The 25,936-nt window shown below is 32.6% G+C and overlaps 1 protein-coding gene across 2 annotated transcripts; it reads left to right on the top strand.

Annotated features, from left to right (window-relative positions):
* The first annotated feature begins 1,553 nt into the window (after positions 1-1,553).
* On the top strand, positions 1,554-25,936 carry LOC127731228 (snRNA-activating protein complex subunit 1-like). 2 transcript variants are annotated; one of them, XM_052240216.1, is made up of 10 exons: positions 1,554-1,809; positions 6,289-6,417; positions 14,784-14,924; positions 15,893-16,006; positions 19,538-19,659; positions 22,150-22,186; positions 22,617-22,676; positions 23,135-23,357; positions 24,189-24,467; positions 25,768-25,936. In XM_052240216.1, exons 1-10 carry the CDS (start codon positions 1,624-1,626, stop codon positions 25,860-25,862), a joined length of 1,386 nt encoding a protein of 461 aa, XP_052096176.1. In that variant the 5' UTR covers positions 1,554-1,623; the 3' UTR covers positions 25,863-25,936. The 2 variants fall into 2 exon arrangements, with proteins under 2 accessions (XP_052096176.1, XP_052096174.1); XM_052240214.1 differs by having other exon boundaries at positions 1,555-1,809; positions 24,186-24,467.

Raw genomic sequence — 25,936 nt, 5'->3', positions numbered from 1 at the left:
TACCAAATAAAATAATAACCTAATGCAATGATCTAAAATTAGAATACTAAAAAACACACTGTAATTTAGACCAAATCCGTCATGAAACCATTGATTATTATTACAATTACTATTTGTATCAAACAATCTAAACAAGGGAGATGTGCATGGTGTGATTGCCAAATGATACAGCTATCCGCCAGAGTCCAAATGACATGCATTTAAGTACCTATATGGCACCGTTTACCAAAAACTCATCGTTTAGTCAGCTGTAAAAGGCCAGACATCCAAACAAATAACAAACGGCATGATTTATGATAAAACATTCATAAAAAACCAAATATGACGGACAGCAGCTAACGGCAACTACTGAATTACGGGTTCCTGACTTGGAACAGGCACATAAAGAATATGGTGTGGTTAAACATGTTTGTGAGCGCTAAACCCTCCCCTAACCTGGGGCAATGGTGTAACAGTATAATATAAGAACAAACCGGAAAATCAGTTGGAAAAATTTGACTCATAAAAATCTTTTTTTTTCATAGCATATGAAAAAATGGAATTATTTTACTTTTAAGATTTTAACAATGTCTGTTTAAGGGTTTATCTAGCACTGATCTTTAAGTACTAGTATTTGGCTCAAAGAATACTGATTGTAAAGAATTGACGTCTGTCTAATCATTATTTTCCGATGATTGTAAAATGTTCCAAACCATCTAAAAGTATTCGTCTGACTGTGACCATAGGCGCTGGTGGCAAGGACCCCTTTTTCTGATTATGTTTTGTTTTGTTTATTCTTTAATAGTGATTTTTTTTACTTATTTAGTTTGTATTTGGTCTTATCCACACCATATATTATATTTGGAAAATCTATAGTCAAGAAGAACAAGTCAACGGCTGATATTTCTGTACAAAGTGGTTGAGGGTTTGGTCAAAGCTATTAATGCCCCCCCCCCCCCCCCCCCCCCCCCCACGCATTAATTCTAACGATTTTCTGGTTACTGAAAGTAATCTTAGAGAAAAATTAAACCGAAAAAAATTGATAACTTTGCGGAAAGTGTCAATATGGTGACACATTCAGTGAAGAACAATACGAAGGCACTAGACACTATTTCATATAATACGGACCCATATAAGAACTCTTTCTTTGTCCGAAGAGCATAATACATTGGAACCAACTAGAAGACATTATTGTAGGCTATGCGCTAATACAATTGAGAGCTTCAAGGCAGCTCTCCAACACCGTCAATAGGTTTCTCTCTCTCCCTTTGAATAAAAGTCAGAATTTGTACCTTCGACGTATATATACAGATACAGATATTCTGACTCTCTAATAAGAACATCTACTAAAAAGATAAACAGAAAAAGCATTAAAAAGAGGGGGTAGAAAAGAGGGTCCTTGCCACGAGCGTCTGTGACTGTGACCTCTTTTTCTTTGTTCATTGTAATATTCAGTGACATCTAAAGTAAACCTTTGATTTATAAGACTATGAGCATAAAATCAGTCAAAATCAGTATAACAGTAGAACCGGTCTGAATTTTTTCGGAAACTTCTCCGATATGGGTTTGGTTTTTAGTATAAGATAGGTTTGTTATCTCCCGTTATAGAAGAAAATCGCATTAATACACCAATAAAAGCATAGAATGGGGAGAAGAAGACTATTATCACAATATCAGCCAACTGCTGGCGTTAATGCAGATTTTGAGAAACTTCTTCAGCAATTCACAGCAACTGAGACTGTTAGATTTGAAAAATTTTCTGAAATTTGGCGTGAACTGAAAATGAGCTTCATCTTTGCTGGCAGAGACTCGGAAAGAGAATGCCGAGAGGTTTATATATTTTGCACCTTTCTAATAATAGTTTGGGGCAGATTCTCATAAATGGTTGTGTGAAAACACAAATGAATGGATGATTGAATTGGTACATGAGAGATAGGAACCCTCAATCTCGGGATCTAAAAGCAGCCCTCTTTTTTTTTTTCGACTGATAGTGTGGTAAAGTGGTATTTTAGGCGGAAACAAGACTACAATAGAGCCAAAGAGGTCTTTCCTAATTCAACCAGTAATACTACCTTTATATCTCCATTTATACAGCAACTGGTATTAGAAAACCCCTTAAATGGGTATTAATACTATTATACCCATATACTAAAAGGCAGTGTCTGCGCGACCCCGGAATTCATGACAACTCGCCCCACTGCCAAATCGCCCCATACCAAATCGCCCCACTTTTTCACCAACTCGCCCCACTTTCTAAAAAATTGCCCCACTCTTGTTAACCGTTGAATATAGGTCTGCCAACTCGCCTCTCTTATTAAAAAGGTTAAAATCCCGCTGAATAAAGGTCTGCCAACTCGCCCCACTTATAAAAAATAGTAAAATCCCGCTGTTTAAAGGTCTGCCAACTCGCCCCACTTATAAAAAAAAGTAAAATCCCAATGAATTTTTATAGTCCTGCAAACTTGCCCCACTTATGAAAAAGGGTAAAATCCCACTGAATAAAGGTCTGCCAACTCGTCTCACTTATGAAAAAAAGATTAATATCTTACTGCATTAATGACTACCAACTCGCCCCACTTATCCCATTATAAATACTAAAATTACATACATGTAATAATAAGTAATGTATCTACAATTCTATTTTAAGAAATGAAGCATCATTTAATTTCAATCATTATCATGTATTCAATTTTCGATTTTTATTAGTATCACAAGTGATTTGTTTTATTCTGTGTAGATAAGTTTTCATAAGTGGGGCGAGTTGGCAGATCTTTATTATATATTATTGGTTTACCCTTTGTCATAAGTGGGGCGAGTTGGTAAACCAGAGTGGAGCGATTTTCTGAAAAGTGGGGCGAGTTGGTGAAAAAGTGGGGCGAGTTGGTAAACCAGAGTGGAGCGATTTTCTGAAAAGTGGGGCGAGTTGGTGAAAAAGTGGGGCGATTTGGCAGTGGGGCAAGTTTTCTTGCTTTCGCGATCCCGCATGCAGGGACGAGTAGCCAAATTGGCCTTCATATGATACGCGTACCCGCATTGGGTTTTATAATTAAATGTCATCAGATCGGCAATAAAACGTGGAATATACATTGAAATTATCAGTAATTTGCGGATTTTGTGAATTCAGTGAAGAGAATGGCAAACAATATTTTTTTAATTTGTATTTATTAGTTAAAAATACATAATAAACATTGCAAATTAGATGCACACTTAAGGGATAAAACTGTACAGTCCTTGTAAAAGGAAACATGATAAAAAAAATAGAAATTAAATGTAAAATGCGCATAAAAAGAATAAAATTATACTGAATTTTAAAAAAAGTTATGTAAAAACTCGAGTGTGAAAATAATTTTCTAGTAAAATGCGAAACGCTGAGAAACCAAAATTATAAAATATCTAAAACTGACTAAAAATAAAGCTTCAGTGTACACATAAATTAAAGAAGCAAATAATAAGATCAAATTCAATATGTATAAAAATAGATGCATTTGATAATTATATATCCATTCAGAACTGCGGATTCATCTTTTACTACTTGTGATGTTGCACCTGAAATATAATAAAATATTTCAGGTGTTCATATATTATAGGTTAAAATGAACAATGTTATGTATGATGAATAAATTATTTTTAATTAATAATGTGTTATATATATGTATAGATAATCTATTTTATTTGTATATTTATTTTAAGAACTTAAACTGTTTTATTTTGTTTTGTTTTTCTCACTTGTTTGTAATGCTTTTTAATTTGATTATCATTTAAATTTGTTTTATCATAGATTCCATTATATCAGTAACTATAGTTGATATTTAATAAAAATATATAAAAACTAACCAGGGACCTTTCTCATCTCTGTGAGTAACCAATGTATTCACTAATTGCGATAATTTCCGCGTTTATTTCACATTTTGTTTCCAATCCGATGACATTTAATTATAAAACAGGATGCAGTACGGGTAGCCTACAAAGGCCAATTTGGCTACTTGTCCCTGCAAGCGGGGTTGCTCAGACACTGCCATTCTAAAAAGTGTCATCTAGCTTGCATTGTCTCAGAGAAAAATTGAAAAATGTTACAGGGTAACCTGTCATCATTGTTGAATGTTCTTTTGTACACTGTGATCAAATTGGAAACAAGATGTTTTAGCCATGAGGCTAGTTTCGGCTTGGTTGTTTTGGCCATGTAATAAAAGTCGTTTCGGTCTTACATTTATTTTAAATCAAAAGAGATTTTGTAATATATTCTTTCAGTTATATGTCTTAATATAACAAATAAAAAATAACTTTATTACACTTTTAATCATGTTAGTACAGATGTTTTGATAAAAAAACATCTAGTTCCTCTTTGTAAGTAGTAATTGAAAGTTAATTAGGAGTTCATTGCAGATAACACATACCTTAATGTTTAATACTTGCTGTAATAATAAGTACACAATGTTGTTCTTTGAATTTGGTATTGGTCATGTTTCAAAAAGAATACTGGTCTTGTAGAGTGCTACAGTCCCTTGCGGAACACAAGCTTATGCATCAGACCTGCCAACTTACACGATTTATGGGGGATTTCCCCCATGAGAGGTGTTGCCATGAATTTTAAAATTTTTTATTATACAAATTGAACCCGTCAAAACAGACATTAAAATGAGTTAAAAGGGTATTTAAGCACATACATACTAATTCAAACAATATAATAGTAGATTAAAAACACTTATGAGAATATAAGAGGAGCATTAGGTCCTCTTGCACTTAAAATCCCCCCATGGAGATTTTGAAAAGTTGGCAGGTATGATGCATACTTTCACTGTTATAACAAAAGCTCTATAAAAACTGTTGCATGTTAGACCATTTGTAATATTTATCTATTATATAATTTACTTATTTATTAAAAATAGAAGGCAAGACATTTCAGTAAGAGCACTCTTGTTTAAATATATTCAAATATATATATAAGGCAATCTTAACCTTAATTTTAATTTAACTCATAATTGCATGATTATATTAAATAAAAAATATGGTTAGAATAATTGAATGCATATTTTTGTAATCAAATAGGTAGTAATCGCGATGACCTTGTGCACTCTTTTTTGTATGTGCTTAGGTAAACTTCCATTATATTTTAGGTATTATATTTTATCTTCACTTGCTGATTATATTTTTATTCTATTGTACTATTATCAAAGTGGTATAAGTGACAGTCTTGTTTTCAAATTATCAAATTATATAACAAGTTGATTGGTTATACGAGACACACGCCTTTGTCAATCACCTAGACACTATTTTTCACGTATGGCCTTCAACAATGAGAAAACCCCATACCGTATAGTCAGCTATAAAAGGCCCCGACATGAAAAAATTTTATCACTTAGCTAATCCAATTATCTAATTAAATATACAAACGTAAGTGATTGAAACATGAAGATGGCAAAATGTAATACACAGCTGTCATTCGGTATATCGAGAAAAAAGATCGTGAAAGAAAAAGTAATGGTGGTCAACCATTACGATCAGATCAGAATGTGAAAGATCTAGTATTTGATCCTTAACGCAATTAAATACAATTCAACTGCAAAATCTGTGAAAATATCAATTGTATTATCAACAGGTGGAAATCTGCCATGGTCACATTCCAATAAATGATGATCAATTTCTCTACCTGCTGTGACATTTTCCTTACACTGCATCATACTTATCTTTATTAAGAAAGTCTATTAATTTACTAATAAAAATAAGGAGATGTGGTATGATTGCCAATGAAACAACTATCCACCAAAGTTCAAATGAAGTGGATGTAAGCAATTATAGGCAACCGTACGGCCTTCAACAATGAGAAAACCCCATACTGTATAGTCAGCTATAAAAGGCCCCAACATGAAAAATACCGGTATGACACAATTCAAAGGAGAAAACTAACAGCCTAATTTATAACAAAACAATTTATGAAAAACAAATATGACAGACATGAACCATTGACAACCACTGAACTGCACAGTCTGCAGGCTCCTGACTTGGGACAGGCACAGAAACAATGTGGCGAGGTTAAACATGTTTTTGAGTACTCAACCGTCCACATATGGCCGAACAGGTTTATGGCGGAAAAATCTTGAAAGCATCAGATTGATACTGAAGTTTGATAAAAAAAAACTTCAACTTGCTAAATATGGAATTATTTGTATTGAAGAAAACAACTTTAAAACACACGATAGTTACTGTTCATTTATAGTTTGACTTAGAATGACTATTTCAGGGCTCATCTCATGATGCATGGGACAGGACAGTCACTCTACATTTAGTAAAAAAAAAACTTTTTTTTTTCAGTATACAGAAGAAATGATGAAGTGGGCTCTGAAGTATTTATTACCTCCATATAACTTTCAAGTACGGGTTGGAGGATTGTATCTGTTGTATGGATTGTTTAATCAACAGCCATTGGTGCGGAAAGTAAGGGTATGTATCCATGGTTACTGTCTCTGATGTTATTATTTACCGCATAGCAAGCTACATTGTTCATGTTGTTGTATAAGGTAGCACAATACAAAGATTTTTTCACCCCAATCAGACAACTTTAAACTGATGTAATTTCTTTCATCCAGCTCTGAAATTTATAAATGAGGAACCAAAAAAAGAAGAAAGATTAATCTCTCAAATGGTGATCATTTCATTATTACATAATTATTGCATATTTAATTATTATGTAATTAGTTGCTAGATTGTGATGTCCACATTTGAATGAAATTAGCTTCTTTGTTATTCATAGCATCCCAAAATTTTTGATAGATTCTTGGGCAACACAGTTTGACCTCCAAAACTGTGTCTCAGATTTTTCCTATTGTATTTCATTCTCTCATAATGCTTCAATTAAGTTTGAAACATTAATTCATAATAAATCACTAAATTTGATTGGGTATAAAATTTGTTCTATTGATGTTTTTTGAAATCTGAGACATGGTTTTGAAGATAACTGGTCAAGGAACAACATGTGCTAAAATCAGGCATATAGGGGCACCCATCTAGGAGCTAATTTTATTTAAAACTCTATATTCATGACAAAAATTAATTGTGTCACAATTGAATAAATAAGAATTTTCCTATTTGAACCTCATTTACTTCAATATAATGTACCATGATGATACTTTAGGATTGGCCTTTAATCATATATCAATTAGGTTTTGACCAGTAAGAAAGCATTCCATTTCAGCAATTCTAAATATATAAAAAAATGCACACCCTATGCAACAAAAGTCAGATCTGGCGGGAGAAGTTATATCATTTTTGACCTTGCTGTAAGTCAGTTGTTACTGATATGGTCAAAACTCCACCCACCTGAATAAACATTAACTATGAATGATCTCAGAAGTTTAATTACACATTACATTTGCTTTTTTCAATATGGATTTTATTCATTTAGTACATAAAACAATATCTTTTGTTTTTAACATTTTCACAAAAAGTAAGTTATGCATGTGTACATAAAATGATCAGTTGGTCAATCTTGAGGATTCTTATGGGAGATTTCTTTAATTATAATGTAAACAATGACAATATGGTGTTTTACACAAAGTAGAATTTTCTTATTTTTGTAGTTTGAAAACAAAATATTTAATTTATGTTTTCGTTTAAAAAGGAATTCATATTTAAACATTCTCCTCAAGAAAATCTGATATAACCATCAACATTAATTGTTGTACAATTTTATTTGTTTAATGTCCGTCCGTCATCAACATGTCGGACATTAATTCAAAAACACTTTAACCAATATGCATGAAACTTAAGTGAATTGTTTATATCTATTGATGTGAGCTCACTTTCGTTTTTTATAAATTTCAGATGTACTATTTCTGAGTTTTGGGGTTTTATTCATTAAAAAAGGGGGGATTTTCCAGTTTTCGGACAATAACTCAAAAACAATTTCACCAATTTGCATGAAACTTTTGTGAATTGTTCATATCTATGGACGTGAGCTCCCTTTCGTCTTTTATAAATTTCGAATATACCGTTTCCGAGTTTTGGGGTTTTATTCATTAAAAAAGGGGGGATTTTGCAGTTTTCGGATAATAACTCAAACAAAATTTCACCAATTTGCATGAAACTTTTGTGAATTGTTCATATCTATTGACGTGAGCTCCCTTTCGTTTTTTATAAATTTCTGTTTTACCTTTTCCGAGTTTTGGGGTTTTATTCATTAAAAGAGGGACGAAAGATACCAGAGGGACAGTCAAACTCACAGTAAAAAAGGGGGGATTTTCCAGTTTACAGACAATAACTCAAAAACAATTTCACCAATTTGCAAGAAACTTTGGTGAATTCTTTTTTTCAACGACATGAGCTCCCTTTTGATTTTTATAAATTTCAGACTATACGTTTCCGATTTATGGGGTTTTATTCATTACAAAAAGGGGGATTTTCCAGCTTTCGGACAATAACTCAAAAATGCTTACAGCATTTTTTATGAAACTTTGGTAAATTATTTATATCTATTTTTGTAAGCTCCCTTTGATTTTTATAAATTTTCGATTTTACGTTTCCGAGTTATAAGATTTTATTTGTTTATAGTCTGACAACAGATTTACTAAGTATTTTGCAACAGCATAGTGTATTGCACAACAGCAAGAATCTTTCATATAACCAATTTCAAGTTCTTTGACTACATTTATTCAGAAACCTATAATATATCAAATATTTAATTACAATCCAAATTCAGACCTGTATCAAGCATGAATATTGTGTCCATTTTTGCCCCAACTGTTCAGGGTTGGACCTTTGCGGGCGTATCCAGCTGCGCTCAGCGAAGCAGTTTATTTCTTCTGCCAGCTCCAATAGAGAAATAATTTTTATTTGGAATTCATTATCTTCTTTTTAGCTCACCTGGCCCGAAGGGCCAAGTGAGCTTTTCTCATCACTTGGCGTCCGTCGTCTGTCGTCGTCGTTGTAAGCTTTTTACAAAAATTTTCTCCTCTGAAACCACTGGGCCAAATTTAACCAAACTTGGCCAAAATCATCATTAGGGTATCTTGTTTAAAAAATGTGTCCGATGACCCCGCCAACCAACCAAGATGGCCGCCATGGCTAAAAATAGAACATAGGGGTAAAATGTAGATTTTGGCTTATATCTCTGAAACTAAAGCATTTAGAGTAAATCTGACATGGGTAAAACTGATTATCAGGTCAAGATCTATCTGCCCTGAAATTTTCAGACAAATCTGACATCCTGTTGTTGGGTTGCTGCCCCTGAATTGGTAATTTTAAGGAAATTTTGCAGTTTTTGGTTATTATCTTGAATATTATTATAGATAGAGATAAACTGTAAACAGCAATAATGTTCAGCAAAGTAAGATCTACAAATAAGTTCTCATGACCAAAATTGTCAGTCGACCCCTTTAGGAGTTATTGCCCTTAATAGTCAATTTTAAACAATTTTTTGTAAATTTTTGTAATCTTTTACAAAAGTCTTCTTCTCTGAAACTACTGAGACAAATTAATTTAACCATACTTGGCCATAATCATTATAAGGGTATCTAGTTTAAAAAATTTGTCCGATGACCCCGCCTTCCAACCATCATGGCCGAAATGGTTAAAAACAGAACATAGGGGTAAAATGCAGTTTTTGGTTTATATCTCTGAAACTTAAGCATTTAGAGCAAATCAGACAGGTGGTAAAAATGTTCATCAGATTTAGATTTATCTGCCCTGAAATTTTCAGACGAATCCGACAACCTGTTGTTGGGTTGCTGCCCCTAAGTTAGTAATTTTACAAAAATTTTGCAGTTTTTTTGTCGAGCTCGACATAGGGATAGTGATCCGGCGGCGGCGTTAGCTAACTTCTTAAAAGCTTTATATTTTAGAAGCTAGAAGACCTGGATGCTTCATACTTTGTATATAGATGCCTTATGTTACGAAGTTTCCGTCTGTCATATGTCCAAAGTCCTTGACCTCATTTTCATGGTTCAGTGACTACTTGAAAAAAAAGTCAACATTTTTTGTAATGTTAATTTCTTTCTTATTATGAGTAATAGGATAACTATATTTAGTATGTGGGTACCTTTCAAGGTCCTCATGCCCGTCAGACAATTTTCATTTGACCTCGACCTCATTTCATGGATCAGTGAACCAGGTTAAGTTTTCGTGGTCAAGTCCATATATTAGATACTATAAGCAGTAGGTCTACTATATTTGGTATATGGAATGATTGTAAGGTGTACATGTCCAACTGGTAGGTGTCATGTGACCTTGACCTCATTTTCATGGTTCAGTGGTCAAAGTGAAGTTTTTGAGTTTTGGTCTTTTTTTCTAATACTATATGCAATAGGTCAACCATAAATGGTGTATGGAATGATTGTAAGGTGTACATGTCTAGCTGGCAGGTGTCATCTGACCTTGACCTCATTTTCATGGTTCAGTGGTCAAAGTTAAGTTTTTGAGTTTTGGTCTTTTTTTCTAATACTATATGCAATAGTTCAACTATATTTGGTGTATGGAAATATTTTATGATCTATATGTCAGTCACGCAGGTTTTGTTTGACCTTGACCTCATTTTCATGGTTCATTGCTCAGTGTTAAGTTTTTGTGTTTTGGTCTGTTTTTCTTATACTGTATGCAATAGGTCAACTATATTTGGTGTAAGGAATGATTGTAAGGTGTACATGTCTAGCTGGCAGCTGTCATCTAACCTTGACCTCATTTTCATGGATCAGTGGTCAAAGTTAAGTTTTTGAGTTTTGGTCTTTTTTTGTAATACTATATGCAATAGTTCGACTATATTTGGTGTATGGAAATATTTTATGATCTATATGTCAGTCACGCAGGTTTTATTTGACCTTGACCTCATTTTCAAGGTTCATTGCTCAGTGTTAAGTTTTTGTGTTTTGGTCTGTTTTTCTTAAACTATAAGCAATAGGTCAACTATATTTGTTGTATGGAAGAATTGTTAGCTATACATGCCTGCCTAGCATGGTTCATCTGACCTTGACCTCATTTTCGTGGTTCATTGGTCAATGTTTAGTTTACTTGGTTAATGTTAAGTTTATGTGACAGTTGTAATAAAGCTTTATATTTAGGACTATCAACATAATATCAATGATTAATAAAGAAGGAGAGACATTTCAGCGTGTGCACTCTTGTGTTATTATCTTAGATATCATTATAATATCTAATATCTAATACTATTAATTATGATTTTAACCTTATTTTACATGATTTCCAAAGCATCAGTAAATACAGGTGAGCAACACAGGCTCTTGAGAGCCTCTAGTTTCTATAAATCCCTAATCCACCTCTTTTTCATAACTGTTATTTTTATAGCTGGTCAGTGGTCATAAAGCTATCAAATGATTCTATTGATTAACCACAAAGTCCTGCCCACATGTTCTTATTTGTATCAGTCAGACACGTGCATTTGTTTATAAAACTAATTACCATCAAAACTTATTAACAGTGCAAGATATGGAAATATATTTTTCTTCTGTAGTTTTGGAATATTAATGAAGTAACAAAAACAGCTAAAAATGAAATTTTGATAAAATTTAGTTGCTTTTGTATTGTACATGTACTATAGCTACCATAAAAGGCCATAAAATAAAAAATGTATAACAATTCAAACAAAAAAACTGGCCTGATTTATGTACAAAAAAATAATTGAAAAACAAAAATATGACTGACAGCAACAAATGACAACCACTGAATTACAGGCTCCTGACTTGCATTTGTTCTGGTTGACTGACTTCTGGTGAAATTACACCCCTTGGACTTATTTGTACTTGTCTAGACCGTTTTTTTTTAAATACCTGTAGATCTTTTGAGCTATCTTTTTATACGCCCGTTTACGGGACGTATTATGGTATACCGTTGTATGTCCGTCTGTCCGTCCGTCGTCAACATGTCGGACATTAACTCAAAAATGCTTTAACCAACTTGCTTAAAACTTTGGTGAATTGTTTATATCTATTGACGTGAGCTCCCTTTCGTTTTTTATAAATTTTAGATTTTACGTTTCTGAGTTATGGGGTTTTATTCATTAAAAAAAGGGGGATTTTCCAGTTTTCAGACAATAACTCAAGAATGCTTTCACCAACTTGCAAGAAATTTTGGTTAATTGTTTATATCTATTGACATGAGCTCCCTTTGGATTTTTATAAATTTTAGATTTTACGTTTCCGAGTTATGGGGTTTTATTCATAAAAAAAAGGGGGATTTTCCAGTTTTCGGACAATAACTCAAAAATGCATTCAGCAGTTCTCATGAAACTTTGATGAATTGTTGATATCTATAGATGTAAGCTCCCTTTAGAATTTTATAAATTTTAGATTTTACATTTCCGAATTATGGGGTTTATTCATTAAAAAAGGGGGGATTTTTCAGTTTTCAGACAAAAACTCAAAAATGCTTTCAGCAATTTGTATGAAACTTTGGTGAACTGTTTATATCTATTGATGTAAGCTCCCTTTAGAATTTTATAAATTTTATTTGTTTATAGTCTGACAACAGATTTACTAAGTATTGCGCAACAGCACAGTGTATTGCACAACAGCAAGAAATCTTTAATTGAATATAAATTCAATTCATATAACCAACTTCAAGTTCTTTGACTACATTTATTCAGAAACCTATAATAGATGTATGTCAAATATTTAATTACAATCCAAATTCAGACCTGTATCAAGCTTGAATATTGTGTCCATTTTTGCCCCAACTGTTCAGGGTTAGACCTCTGCGGGCGTATCCAGCTGCGCTCAGCGAAGCAGTTTATTAAATTTATTACTTAATACCTATAGATCTTTTGAGCTATCTTTGTAATACCTGTAGATCTTTTGAGCTATCTTTGTAATACCTGTAGATCTTTTGAGCTATCTTTATAATACCTGTAGATCTTTTGAGCTATCTTTATAATACCTGTAGATCTTTTGAGCTATCTTTGTAATACCTGTAGATCTTTTGAGCTATCTTTATAATACCTGTAGATCTTTTGAGCTATCTTTGTAATACCTGTAGATCTTTTGAGCTATCTTTATAATACCTGTAGATCTTTTGAGCTATCTTTGTAATACCTGTAGATCTTTTGAGCTATCTTTATAATACCTGTAGATCTTTTGAGCTATCTTTGTAGTTTGTAATACCTGTAGATCTTTTGAGCTATCTTTTGATACTAAAGAGCATAATGATGACTTGCATATATAATTTGTGTTTCATTCCAATTGACCCACTTTTGGAGGAATTGTGACCCTTAAGACTTTTGACCATTGACTTTGTTTTAGTGTATAATGATTTTTATACCGCTGCAAAAAAATTTTGCGGTCGTATATTGGTATGACGTCGGCGTCGTCTTCGTAGTCGTCCGAAGACACATTGGTTTTCGCACTCTAACTTTAGTTTAAGTGAATGGATCTCTATGAAATTTTACCATAAGGTTCAATACCACAAAAGGAAGGTAAGATTGATTTTGGGAGTTATGGTACCAACAGTTAAGGAATTAGGGGCCAAAAATAAGCATTTTTGTAACTTCCAGACATAGCTTGTGTGTTAGTGTATGGATCTCTCTGACATTGTACCACAAGGTTCCATATCACAAAGGGAATGCTGGGATTGATTTTGGGGGTAATTGCCTCAAAATTTTAGGAATTAGGGGCCAAAAAAGGGGCAAAAAACAAGCATTTTTCTAGTTTCATGACAATAACTTGTGTGTAAGTGTATGGATCTTCTGAAATTGTACTACAAGGTTCCATATCACAAAGGAAAAGCTGGAATTGAGTTTGGGGGTAATTGCCCAAAACGTTTAGGAATAAGGGGCCAAAAATAAGCATTTTTCTATTTTCCAGACAATTACTTGTGTTCAAGTGTATGGATCTCTCTGAAATTGTACTGCAAGGCACCATACCACAAAGGGAAGGCTGGGATTGATTTTGGGAGTAATTGCCTCAAAATTTTAGGAATTAGGGGCAAAAAAGGGGCAAAAAACAAGCATTTTTCAAGTTTCAGGACAATAACTTGTGTGTAAGTGTATGGATCTGTATGAAATTGTACTACAAGGTTCCATATCACAAAGGGAAAGCTGGGTTTGAGTTTGGGGTAATTGCCCTAAACGTTTAGGAATTTGGGGCCAAAAAAGGGCCAAAAAACAAGCATTTTTCTAGTTTCCAGACAATAACTTGTGTTCAAGTGTATGGATCTCTCTGAAATTGTACTGCAAGGTACCATACCACAAAGGAAAGGCTGGGATTGAGTTTGGGGTGATGAATCATAAGGGGGTTCAAAAAATTGGGGGGGGGGGGGGATTTTTTTTTCATTTTTTTTTCTTTAAAATTATTCATTTTAAATTGGTTATTTCTGATTTATATATAAAAGCAAATAATAATTATATGGTTTGAAAAGGTAAATTAAAATTTTTTAAGTTCATAGACCACATTCATTCTGTGTCAGAAACCTATGCTGTGTCAAATATTTAATCACAATCCAAATTCAGTGCTGTATCAAGCTTGAATGTTGTGTACATACTTTCCCCAACTGTTCAGGGTTCGACCTCTGCGGTCGTATCAAGCTGCGCCCAGCGGAGCATTTTATTGGACTTTAAAAACTTTATTTAAATGTGCAATTTCAGACTTTTTTGTTAAGCTTGCTGATCTTGAGCAGGGTACATATACCGGTATGTGTATACTGATGACTTAGAAGTTTGAGTCTCCATCTGGTAACTAGACTTTTTGTGATAAGGCTGCAGGTAGGGACATTCATCTTGTATGACCCATTCCTTTTTTATCAACATGGGACTGATCTTAATAGTTAAATGAACTCCTAAAAATTCTTATTCTTTCTGTTCTTTTTCATAGATAAGGGTGACGCCTGAAAAATGGAAAGAAATAATAGAATTCCAAACAGAGGCCAGAAGGCAGCAACATTTAGATGTTAATTATGTTTTCCAAAGACTCAGATTTGATGATGCTTTCTGCTATACAGCTACAGAAACTGAGGTAATGTTTCACAACTTCTACATGTACAAATCTACAGCCTACTGACAACAAAAAAATATGTTTACACTTAAAAGGAAGTCACATGACACTAATGTGATGATGCTATTCTTACAGATACTGTAGATCCATGTCTTCAAAAGCTGCAATATCATGCAAACCTTAATTCTAATGTAATTATTTTGTATCAATGGTTCGGATTGGATGACAATATTAAAAAGTAAAATTCTCTATCTCCCTGTCTGTAACTTTTAAAGGAAGCCCACATTTTGAATTCCGGAATGTATTGACATGTAATTTCTCCAATAATAAGCAAAAAACTTTTTGCACCTAGAAATCTTCTTTTTATCAAATTTTATAACATTCTGAAGCGGACAAGAAGCCAGAAAACGCCCGGTGTTTACATTTGATGCCAGAAGCATACCTATGACGTCACCTAGTTTAAGCGTCAAAGAAGATAAGCATTTTGCGAAATTTTCTTTTAATGAAGATTTTACACTAAAATAATGACTTAAATTCAATGATTTGTTGATTTTGCATTAGAATAGAGATAACTGTATTGTAATGGAAGCTTTGTGGACGTCCATCGGTAGTTTTACTGTTGCAAATATCTGTTTACCTGTCTCCGCTATGCGTCGCCAGGTAAACTCAATTTGCGACTGTAAAACTACCGATGGACAACCGCAAAGCTTCAAATACAATACAGTTATCTCTAAATTAACTACTATACATGGTGTAGAAAAATATTACTAGCAAAATTAAAATGTGTATTAAAAAAATTTGATGATATTGATTTCTGAATTAACAATACTCATATGTTTTATATGGTGTAAACAAACCTTTGATGCAGTATTTTTTTTTTAAATTTCAATTAAAAGTTGTCCTATATTAAGGAAGGTCGTGAATGAAACTCACTAGTATTTTATGCAATTTTGTTGAAATTTAATAAATTTTAAGTTTTGAATTTACAGGTGACATTTAATCTGAGTACTGGTACCAGTGTAAGAGAAGAGGATACAGCACCAGAAGAATTTAAAGATGAACAAAGTGTATTGTATGATCTGTTTTCTGAGCAGTTCTTAGAGGTAAGATTTTATTTCTCCGTCTAAAATGCAAGAATATGTAGAGATTGAGAGTGAGATATAAGGACCTTTTGTTAAAAGATTTCTATTTTATAGAAGTGTCCAAACTTTTGGGAGGTGAAGGGTGGCAAAGTAAGCCAATGTTTGTTAATTGAAGACCTTCCAGCAACTGTCAAGATGAAACACAGCAATAAAGTGGTATTCTTTTGATACATTTTGGACTATTTTATACATTCTTGTGTCAAGAACATCCATGAGTATCCTTCCTTTAACTGCTGTTATTGATTAATGTATTATTGGTTAATGATTGGTTAAAGATAAGATAAGTAAATCAATCATAGTTTTATGTATGATAGGTTAATATCCTGCAACACCTTATTCTGGAGTAGGTCTTGAATTAGTGATGGAAGACAAAACTTATGTAATATATGCAGATCAAATTTAATACAAGTCTCGTGCTATATTTTAGAAACAGAAGAAAGTAAAACATTTCATTTTTGTCGAGCCTTCGACTTTAGTCGAAAAAGCGAGACATAGCGATCCTACATTCCGTCGGCGTCGGCGGCGTCCACAAATATTCACTCTGTGGTTAAAGTTTTTGAAATTTTAATAACTTTCTTAAACTATCCTTGATTTCTACCAAACTTGCACAGAAGCTTGTTTATGATCAAAAGATAGTATCTAGAAGGAAATTTTGTAAAAAAATAAATCTATTTTTTCCGTATTTTACTTTTAAATGGACTTAGATTTTCTGCCAGGAAACAACACATTCACTCTGTGGTTAAAGTTGTTAAAATTTTAATAACTTTCTTATACTATTTTGGATTTGTATCAAACTTGGACAGAAGCTTGTTTATGATCAAATGCTAGTATCTAGAAGGAAATTTTGTTTTCTTCCAGATAAAGTTACATTCAGTCTGCAGTTAAAGTTTTTAAACATTTATTAGATTCATAAACTATCCTGGATTTTTACCAAACTTGGACTGAAGCTTCTTACAATCAAAAGATATTATCAAGTGGAATATTTTTATTGATTCATTTCCTCATTTTTGTAGAGCCTGCGATTAACAGAAAAAGTAGGCGAGACACTGGGTTCCGTGAACCCTTACGAATTTTATAATCATTCATTGTTATGGTAGGTGTCCTATAATGAAATATATTTCATTCTGTGATGCTTGTTGTAAATGATTATTAAGTCTGATCTGTTATACTGTAAATTATTCAAATTCAAATATCTTATTGGATAAAGCACATATAATATATATGACAATGTGTAATCCAAGTGTACACCATATACAATATGATAAATAATGTAAATAAAACATAATATATAGATATAAGAAGATGTGGTATGAGTGCCAATGATACAACTCTCCATCCAAGTAACAATTTATAAAAGTAAACCATTATAGGTCAAGGTAATACACATTAGTGAAAATTGATGATATGCTATAATCACAAATCTATTGTATTATAAAGTACTTCTATAACTAATGGTTAACCAACTGACTTTAAATGATATAATGAACTTCAAAAGCTTGTCTCAAATCATTACATTATTCGTGAGGAAAATGGATACCCTTTACAATGACCATCCATTAATTGTACTTTGAGTTATTGCCCTTTGTTAAAGTCTACAATTCAGTTAGTTCACTAAACAAGGTTAAAAAGATGGGAGTGTTGAAATCTCAGAAACAAAGTTTTTACCATACCACATGTTCATGTGCCTGTTCCAAATCAGGGTTGATTGATTAATTGTTGCCTGTTTAATGTTCAGTGGAAAATAGTTCATGCATATTCAGGAGGAATCATTGAGGTTCCATCTAAAGTATTTTTTGTCATTTTAGGGAATTTGGTGTTGATGGCAGATTTTTTATTGTCTCTGTTGAGTTAATCACTACTTGACTGGACTAGGAGCAATATAGAGCTTGACATATGGTATTAACAATTGTTTTTCAATTGAAGGCTATATATTGACCTCTAGATGTCATTTGATATTTTTTGTTGCTGTTGGGTTGCTGTCTCATTGATGAACATGCTCACTTCCCTATTTATACATAATTAATCATGTACATTAGATAAATATTGTAGGTTAGGTTTAAATGAGAGAAAATTATTGAAGTATTATTGATTCATAAACATGAAAATTTATGAAATCTCCCCAAAATTAAAAGAAATATTAGAAGTTTTAAAATTTATTATTCACAAAACACAAAACAATGATGGCGAGTCCTCACTGCATCAACATGAACAGAAAGTCCTCATCATCCACCCTAGAAAGCAAACCAGACAAGAAAACAATGATGGCGAGTCCTCACTGCGACAACATGAACAGAAAGTCCTCCTCATCCACCCTAGAAAGCAAACCGGACAAGAAAACAATCAGTATGCATAACAGACTGGAGTCTATATTCCTTAACAATAAACCTTTTCTAGACTGTTAGTTATTTCTGTACACTAAATCCATTGGATATGGGATTTATACTGCTCGAGATTTTGTGTGGAATACATGAATTTTTTATCAGTAGTTTTTAGCTATGAACTATCTGTCAGTAACTGCAAGTGCTCTGTGTCTTAAGTGTTTTGATCAGTAGTTTTTGGCTATGAACTATCTGTCAGTAACTGCAAGTGCTCTGTGTCTTTAGTGTTTAGATCAGTAGTTTTTGGCTATGAACTATCTGTCAGTAACTACAAGTGCTCTGTGTCCTTAGTGTTTTGATCAGTAGGTTTTGGCTATGAACTATCTGTCAGTAACTGCAAGTGTTCTGTGTCTTTAGTGTTTTGATCAGTAGTTTTTGGCTATGAACTATCTGTCAGTAACTACAAGTGCTCTGTGTCTTTAGTGTTTAGATCAGTAGTTTTTGGCTATGAACTATCTGTCAGTAACTACAAGTGCTCTGTGTCTTTAGTGTTTTGATCAGTAGTTTTTGGCTATGAACTATCTGTCAGTAACTGCAAGTGCTCTGTGTCTTTAGTGTTTTGATCAGTAGTTTTTGGCTATGAACTATCTGTCAGTAACTGCAAGTGCTCTGTGTCTTTAGTGTTTTGATCAGTAGTTTTTGGCTATGAACTATCTGTCAGTAACTGCAAGTGCTCTGTGTCTTTAGTGTTTTGATCAGTAGTTTTTGGCTATGAACTATCTGTCAGTAACTGCAAGTGCTCTGTGTCTTTAGTGTTTTGATCAGTAGTTTTTGGCTATGAACTATCTGTCAGTAACTACAAGTGCTGTGTCTTTAGTGTTTTTATTAGTTGTAATTGTGTTTTGTATTGATATGATGGGTTAAGCCATTTTCATAAATTCGGTGAATAGTTGTATAATTGATGTCTCCTTATTTTGTACTTATCTCTATTTATCATCCATTACAGGACATCACAATCGTTCACATACAATTTTGACATCACAAGAGAAAAGTGATTGGTATATAATGCAATAAAGTTCAAATGTTGCAAATTTTTTAGTCAGGTTGTCGTAGATTCCAACACAGCGATAACGTCTGTGTTATGGAGACTGATATTTATTCTTAACTGTTTCAGCAATTGACACAACTTCATGATCACTACCACAATGTCAAGGTTGGATTAGAAGGACCTGATGCTAATGAACCTTCAAGGTCACTCAATGTCATACAGACCAATATCGTACCATCATTGCTAGGGTAAGTTATCATGTTTATACAGGCTTTAAGGATGTATTCTTCTGAGGTTTCAGTCTCGTAGGAACCTCGTTCGGGAATTATTTCCAAAATATGTGATACAAGTAGAAAATATTAATGAATATAAAAAATATTATAATCAAACTAAATTCTGTGAAAAAATTGTGTACTTACAATAAGTATTTTTTGAGTAATAAAATTTTCAAATTTTATAACCAATCTGGTAAGTGTCATCAGCCAAAATGTTGAGAAAATAGGTGAGGGTACAAAGAAATTATTTTACCAAAATTATGTACATCCCATATCAATTTTTTCTTTTCAAAATTCTTAGATATGTATTTTTTCAATCATTTATAACAAAGCAGTTGAAATAACATGCTTTTTGTCCTAAAAAAAAAAGAGAAAAATCCCAAATTTACAAAATTCACAGCATGGTCAATTTGACACGAAAAAGCAACAAAATTTTATAAAGCTTTCTAATATTAACACCAACCCATAGTTTTTTATATGACTGCAAAAAAATTTTGCTGTGTATATTGGTATGACGTTGGCGTCATCGTCCGAAGACACATTGGTTTTCGCACAATAACTTTAGTTTAAGTGAATGGATTTCTATGAAATTTTACCATAAGGTTCAAGACCACAAAAGGAAGGTTGGGATTGAAATTGTCGGGGTTATGGTACCAACAGTTAAGAAATAAGGGGCCAAAAATAAGCATTTTTGTAACTTCCAGACATTAACTTGTGTGTTAGTGTATGGATCTCTCTGACATTGTACCACAAGGTTCCATATCACAAAGGGAATGCTGGGATTGATTTTGGGGGTAATTGCCTCAATTTTAGGAATTAGGGGCAAAAAAAGGGGCAAAAAACAAGCATTTTTCTAGTTTCATGACAATAACTTGTGTGTAAGTGCATGGATCTTTCTGAAATTGTACTGCAAGGTTCCATATCCCAAAGGGAAAGCTGGAATTGAGTTTGGGGGTAATTGCCCAAAACGTTTAGGAATAAGGGGCCAAAAAGGGGCCAAAAACAAGCATTTTTCTAGTTTCCAGACAATAACTTGTGTTGATGTGTATGGATCTCTCTGAAATTGTACTGCAAGGTACCATACCACAAAGGAAAGGCTGGGATTGATTTTGGGGGTAATTGCCTCAAAAATTTAGGAATAAGGGGCCAAAAAGGGGCACAAAACAAGCATTTTTCTAGTTTCAGGACAATAACTTGTGTGTAAGTGTATGGATCTTTCTGAAATTGTACTACAAGGTCCCATATCACAAAGGGAAAGCTGGAATTGAGTTTGGGGGTAATTGCCCAAAACATTTAGGAATTTGGGGCGAAAAAGGGGCCAAAAATAAGCATTTTTCTATTTTCCAGACAATAACTTGTGTTCAAGTGTATGGATCTCTCTGAAATTGTACTGCAAGGTACCATACCACAAAGAGAAGGGTTGGATTGATTTTGGGGGTAATTGCCTCAAAATTTTAGGAATTAGGGACCAAAAAGGGGCAAAAAACAAGCATTTTTCTAGTTTAAGGACAATAACTTGTGTGTAAGTGTATGGATCTTTATGAAATTGTACTACAAGGTTTCATATCCTAAAGGGAAATCTGGAAATGAGTTTGGGGGTAATTGCCCTAAACGTTTAGGAATTTGGGGCCAAAAAGGGGCCAAAAAACAAGCATTTTTACAGTTTCCAGACAATAACTTCTGTTCAAGTATATGGATCTCTCTGAAATTGTACTGCAAGGTACCATACCACAAAGAGGAGGCTGGGATTGAGTTTGTGGGTGATGAATCATAAGGGGGTTCAAAAAACTGGGGGGGGGGGGGCCCGGGGGGTTTCCTTTTTTTCCTTTTTTTTTTTTTTTTTTTTAAATTTTCCATTTTAAGTTGGTTATTTTTGATTTATATATAAAAGCAAATGATAATGATATGGTTTGATTTCATCAAAAATTGAAATATTGGGGTTCTTTGATATGCTGACTCTAACCGTGTATTTAGATTCTTTATTTTTTGTCCTGTTTTCAAATTGGTCTACATTAAGGTCCAAAGGGTCCAAAATTAAACTTAGTTTGATTTTAACAAAAATTGAATTTCTTGGGGTTCCTTGATATGCTGAATCTAACCGTGTATGTATTTAGATTTTGGATATTGGACCATAATAGGTAAATTAAAAAATTTTGAGTTCTTAGAACACATTCATTCTGTGTCAGAAACCTCCATACAGTATATTGTTACACTTGATGGTACTGTATGACATTTTTCTTACATTTTTGTCAGAAACTACAAATCAGAATTAAAATTTGGTATGAGGCTTCATGTGAGTGTGCTGTACAGAATGATGCCTTTATACATTAACTACTCATCAACTTCCTGTTCTCTATACAAATTTTAATTGAACAGTAGTAGATATTAGTAGAATGAAAAGTCAACATTATATTAAATGAGTGAATATAATTAAATGTTTACATTGACTATCTTATCTTCCAGGACAGTAATGGCTTATCAACAGAGGAAACAGCATTTGGTATGTATACTTATGGCATAAACAATGTTACACCTAAGACATCAGGGTACCCTATAATTTTGTACCTTACTCCTATCACAAACTATTTATTTGATAATTTTGACTTACCCTTATGTTATACATTTCAGCAGCTAGTTGCTTTTTGGGATTATTCTCAATACCAGGATGTTCTTGAAATTTCAGGGGAAACTACTAATGTACCTTTGGTTAATTCTATGTAAAGATGAAATCACATTGTGGCATGAGTCACCATTTATAATATTTAGAAGTCTTTAGTAAATGATCAGCATGTGTTATTTAACTAAGAAGCATTCTACCATACAAAATCCAATTACACTATAACCAAATATCAGAAACCATGATGGAAGATTATTTATCAATGACATTTTACAACTAGGTATAAGTTAAGAAAATTTTGGTTTTTTTTCAGAGAAAGGCTACAGTATCAGACACAGAAAATGATGATATGAATGATGAAGATTATAAACCAGTATGTAGAAAATAGTAAACATTTTTACATAAAAATCTTAAAAGAACAAAAATATGTTTTAAGTAATGATCACTTTTAGAAATGAGCTGTAGGCATGTTAATAACAATTTCTGGTTTAATGTAATTAAGTTGTTAAAACTAACTTTTTTTTTCTTTTTTTTTTAATTTTAAGAGAATATTTTTTAAGAATGTTAGTTTGAATTAAAGGAGTTTTGAAGTTTATATCAACATGATCGCTGTACATTGCTTAAAATGATAAAAGACTTGTTAATCTACCATGAAAAATAATAACATTGTTTCAGCTAAAAGACATATTGGAAAAGAACTAGCTCATACATGAGAACTTGTTGATGTATCCCACTGGCCTGCTTTTTAATGATGAATCAATTTGACTATGTTTTTAAAAACTGAAATATATATCAATATGAATACAATCAAAGATTAACTATGCTTTATAGTCTTTAGGGGACAGAGGGAATATAAAATCTGAGATCAAAGCCAAAGCTTACAGAAATGTTGCCCGAGCCAGTAGATCCAGACGTCACAGACAGGCTGTTGATTCGGCTGATGATTCTCCTGAAAAACAACACAAACGAGGTAGAAGAAGAAAAAATAAATCTGAGTCTGAAGCAACATCACCAAAAAGAAAGAAAGGAAGAAAGAAAAATATCAAAAAGGAAGGTTTGTGTTGTTATTTTTAATTGTTCACTTCAAAGACTGTCTTAATACAACAAAATTGCATAGTTAAATGTTTTTGTTAGGTATGTTATCTGAAAGTAAAACTATTCCTTCCTAGGGTTGCAGGATGCTGCTACTGATAACATTGAAAGGCATTTATGAATGATTGGCCTGACAAATAAAAACCCTGAAAAGTGTATTTGTCTTGCTATTTGGACAAATAACAAGTTCAGTTATATTTTGTGTTCTCTTTAATACTCCTCATTATAGAGAGAACAGACAACAAACATAAAAAATTTCAATCTACAAGAATAAAACCATACATGGATTGGGATGGGGTAACTTTTAGATATATAGGCATGTGGCTGGAATCCTTATACTTCTGAAGATTTTATGTATGAACAAAACTAGTATTTTCATTGGGTTACACAATTCACTAGAAAATTGATATTTTAGATAAGGAGTATATTCATAGTTCAGGATTAAATTATGAATGGATGATTTTTCAAATTTCTGTCAAATATTTGCCTTGTAAGAGTAAAGGATTAATCTTAACAGTTCTATCTTATTAAAGACCCCACTCTTGGTTTTTTGTAATAACAATTAAGGAAATGAGCGAAAAACGGTGGGCTACAGAACTAAATTATATTTTAGGGGTTTTTACTTCACATCTATTCTCATTTATTCTGCATAATGTATGCCACACTCTTTTACAATATATCTAGAAACTTCAAAACAAAACAAAACAATATCATATTAGTTGGTACTTGCATATAGATAAAGAAATGTGTATTAATTTTCTAAATAGAGTAAATTTATTTTTATTTTCAGCAGAGGATGTTGAAGAACATATGGAAGGAGTCCAAAGTCCAACTAAATCTGATAAAAGTATTGGTGAGGATAATTTGCATACGAGAGACCAAGAAATAAATAAATCAGATACAAACCATGAGGAAATGGGAGAAAGGGAGACAAGTCAAGGGGATGTACTATTGCACATGCCGTCTTTTGATACTGAACCATCAACGTCTGGTACCCAGCAGTCTTCTCCCAAAAAGAAACTGGAAAGTCCTAAGGTTAAAAAGAAAGTGCAGAAAAGAAAAGGTGTTAAAGGTATGCAAATATATTGAACGCTTAAATGTTGACTAAAATGTGATATTAAGAAAACTTGCTGTTGACAAACTAGACATGGTCTAATATAAAGGGGGATATAAATACTCCCTATCTTTATTTGAATTTTGCTGTGAAAGAAAAAATTACAATGATGCTACCAAGGAATTTTTAAATTAGTCTCTGGACAGGCAGACTATAAAGTACCAGGATCAATATTTATCATGTTTATATGATGATACGAACCTGGTCAAGTCTGAAACTTTGTCCATAGAGCTAGCCCTTAGAAAATTTATGTAAAAATGTCTTCAGCAAAACTCATCTAGAAATTTTCCTTTAATTAGATTTGACAATATATTCAAAAGATAAAAATGACCAATAGTGTGAAAAATTGCATGGTACTTGCACACACCTTCACAAATCTTTACAGATTTTGAAATTTAGTGCAGATTAATAACAATTTAGGAGTTATTAAAAATATAAATAATGTATAAATTGCCATGTATGTGCTCTTATCTGTACAATTCTCAACATATTTTGATAACATTTGTAAATGATGGTTTATATTAACAATGTTTCAGTCCCCTTCCCCTTGAAATATGAATTATATAACAAACTGTCTTGGCAACACTCTCATCATTACAATTCTCAACAGATTTTGATAAGAAATATATGAAAGATGTATATTCACTTTATTTCAAATGATTTGAAAATGGTGCCAGTTATAATATTTTATAAGAGTCATCTATCACCATTACAGTCCTTGATGGAATTTGACCTAACTTTCAGGAACTGTTTATATCAATAAATTTTGTTGAGGTAGAAATCAGTGCCAATATTAAAAAAAATTGGGGTAGTTAATAGCCTTAGAAATATGAATTATATGAACATTTGCCTAGAACCTGTGACAGATTTTCATAAAATTTAAATGGAAAATTAGCATCAACAACATTTAAATCAAGTTTGAAAGCCAGTGCTAGTTAAAAAATGGATGTTGTGGCCCATGTAAATTAAATTATGTGAAAAATGTTTACAATAGGAAGACAATTTCAACAAACTTTTTTCTGTGTAGATTAACTGGAGTTATGTCCCATGATTTGGAATTTGAGTTTGATTTGCAGAAGCTTGATTGCAGAAACCACTTCTTTCTGCATTATTTAAAAACATTTTATAAATATTACATTTCTACAATGTGGATATTACATTTCTACAATGTGGGGTTGGGATAAAGGAACACTCTTGTTCTATGTCTATTTAATCAGAATTTCTGCTGAACTTTTTATTTTGTAATTTTATTTAATAGGAAGAATGCCAAGTGTAAAATTACAGCCATTGGAGAAAAAGACCAAGGGAAAGACAAAAATCAAAAAAGAAACCATGACTGAAGAGAAGACATAACTTACAACATGCAAACAATTATATCATATGTACGTTTATCATATCCTCATTAAAAATAAATAATTATTGTTAAA

The sequence above is a fragment of the Mytilus californianus genome, unplaced genomic scaffold (assembly GCF_021869535.1).
Source record: "Mytilus californianus isolate M0D057914Y unplaced genomic scaffold, xbMytCali1.0.p SCAF_2, whole genome shotgun sequence".
Lineage (NCBI taxonomy): Eukaryota > Metazoa > Mollusca > Bivalvia > Mytilida > Mytilidae > Mytilus > Mytilus californianus.
Note: the sequence above shows the minus strand (reverse complement) of the source record. Positions and strands in the feature narration are given on the sequence as shown.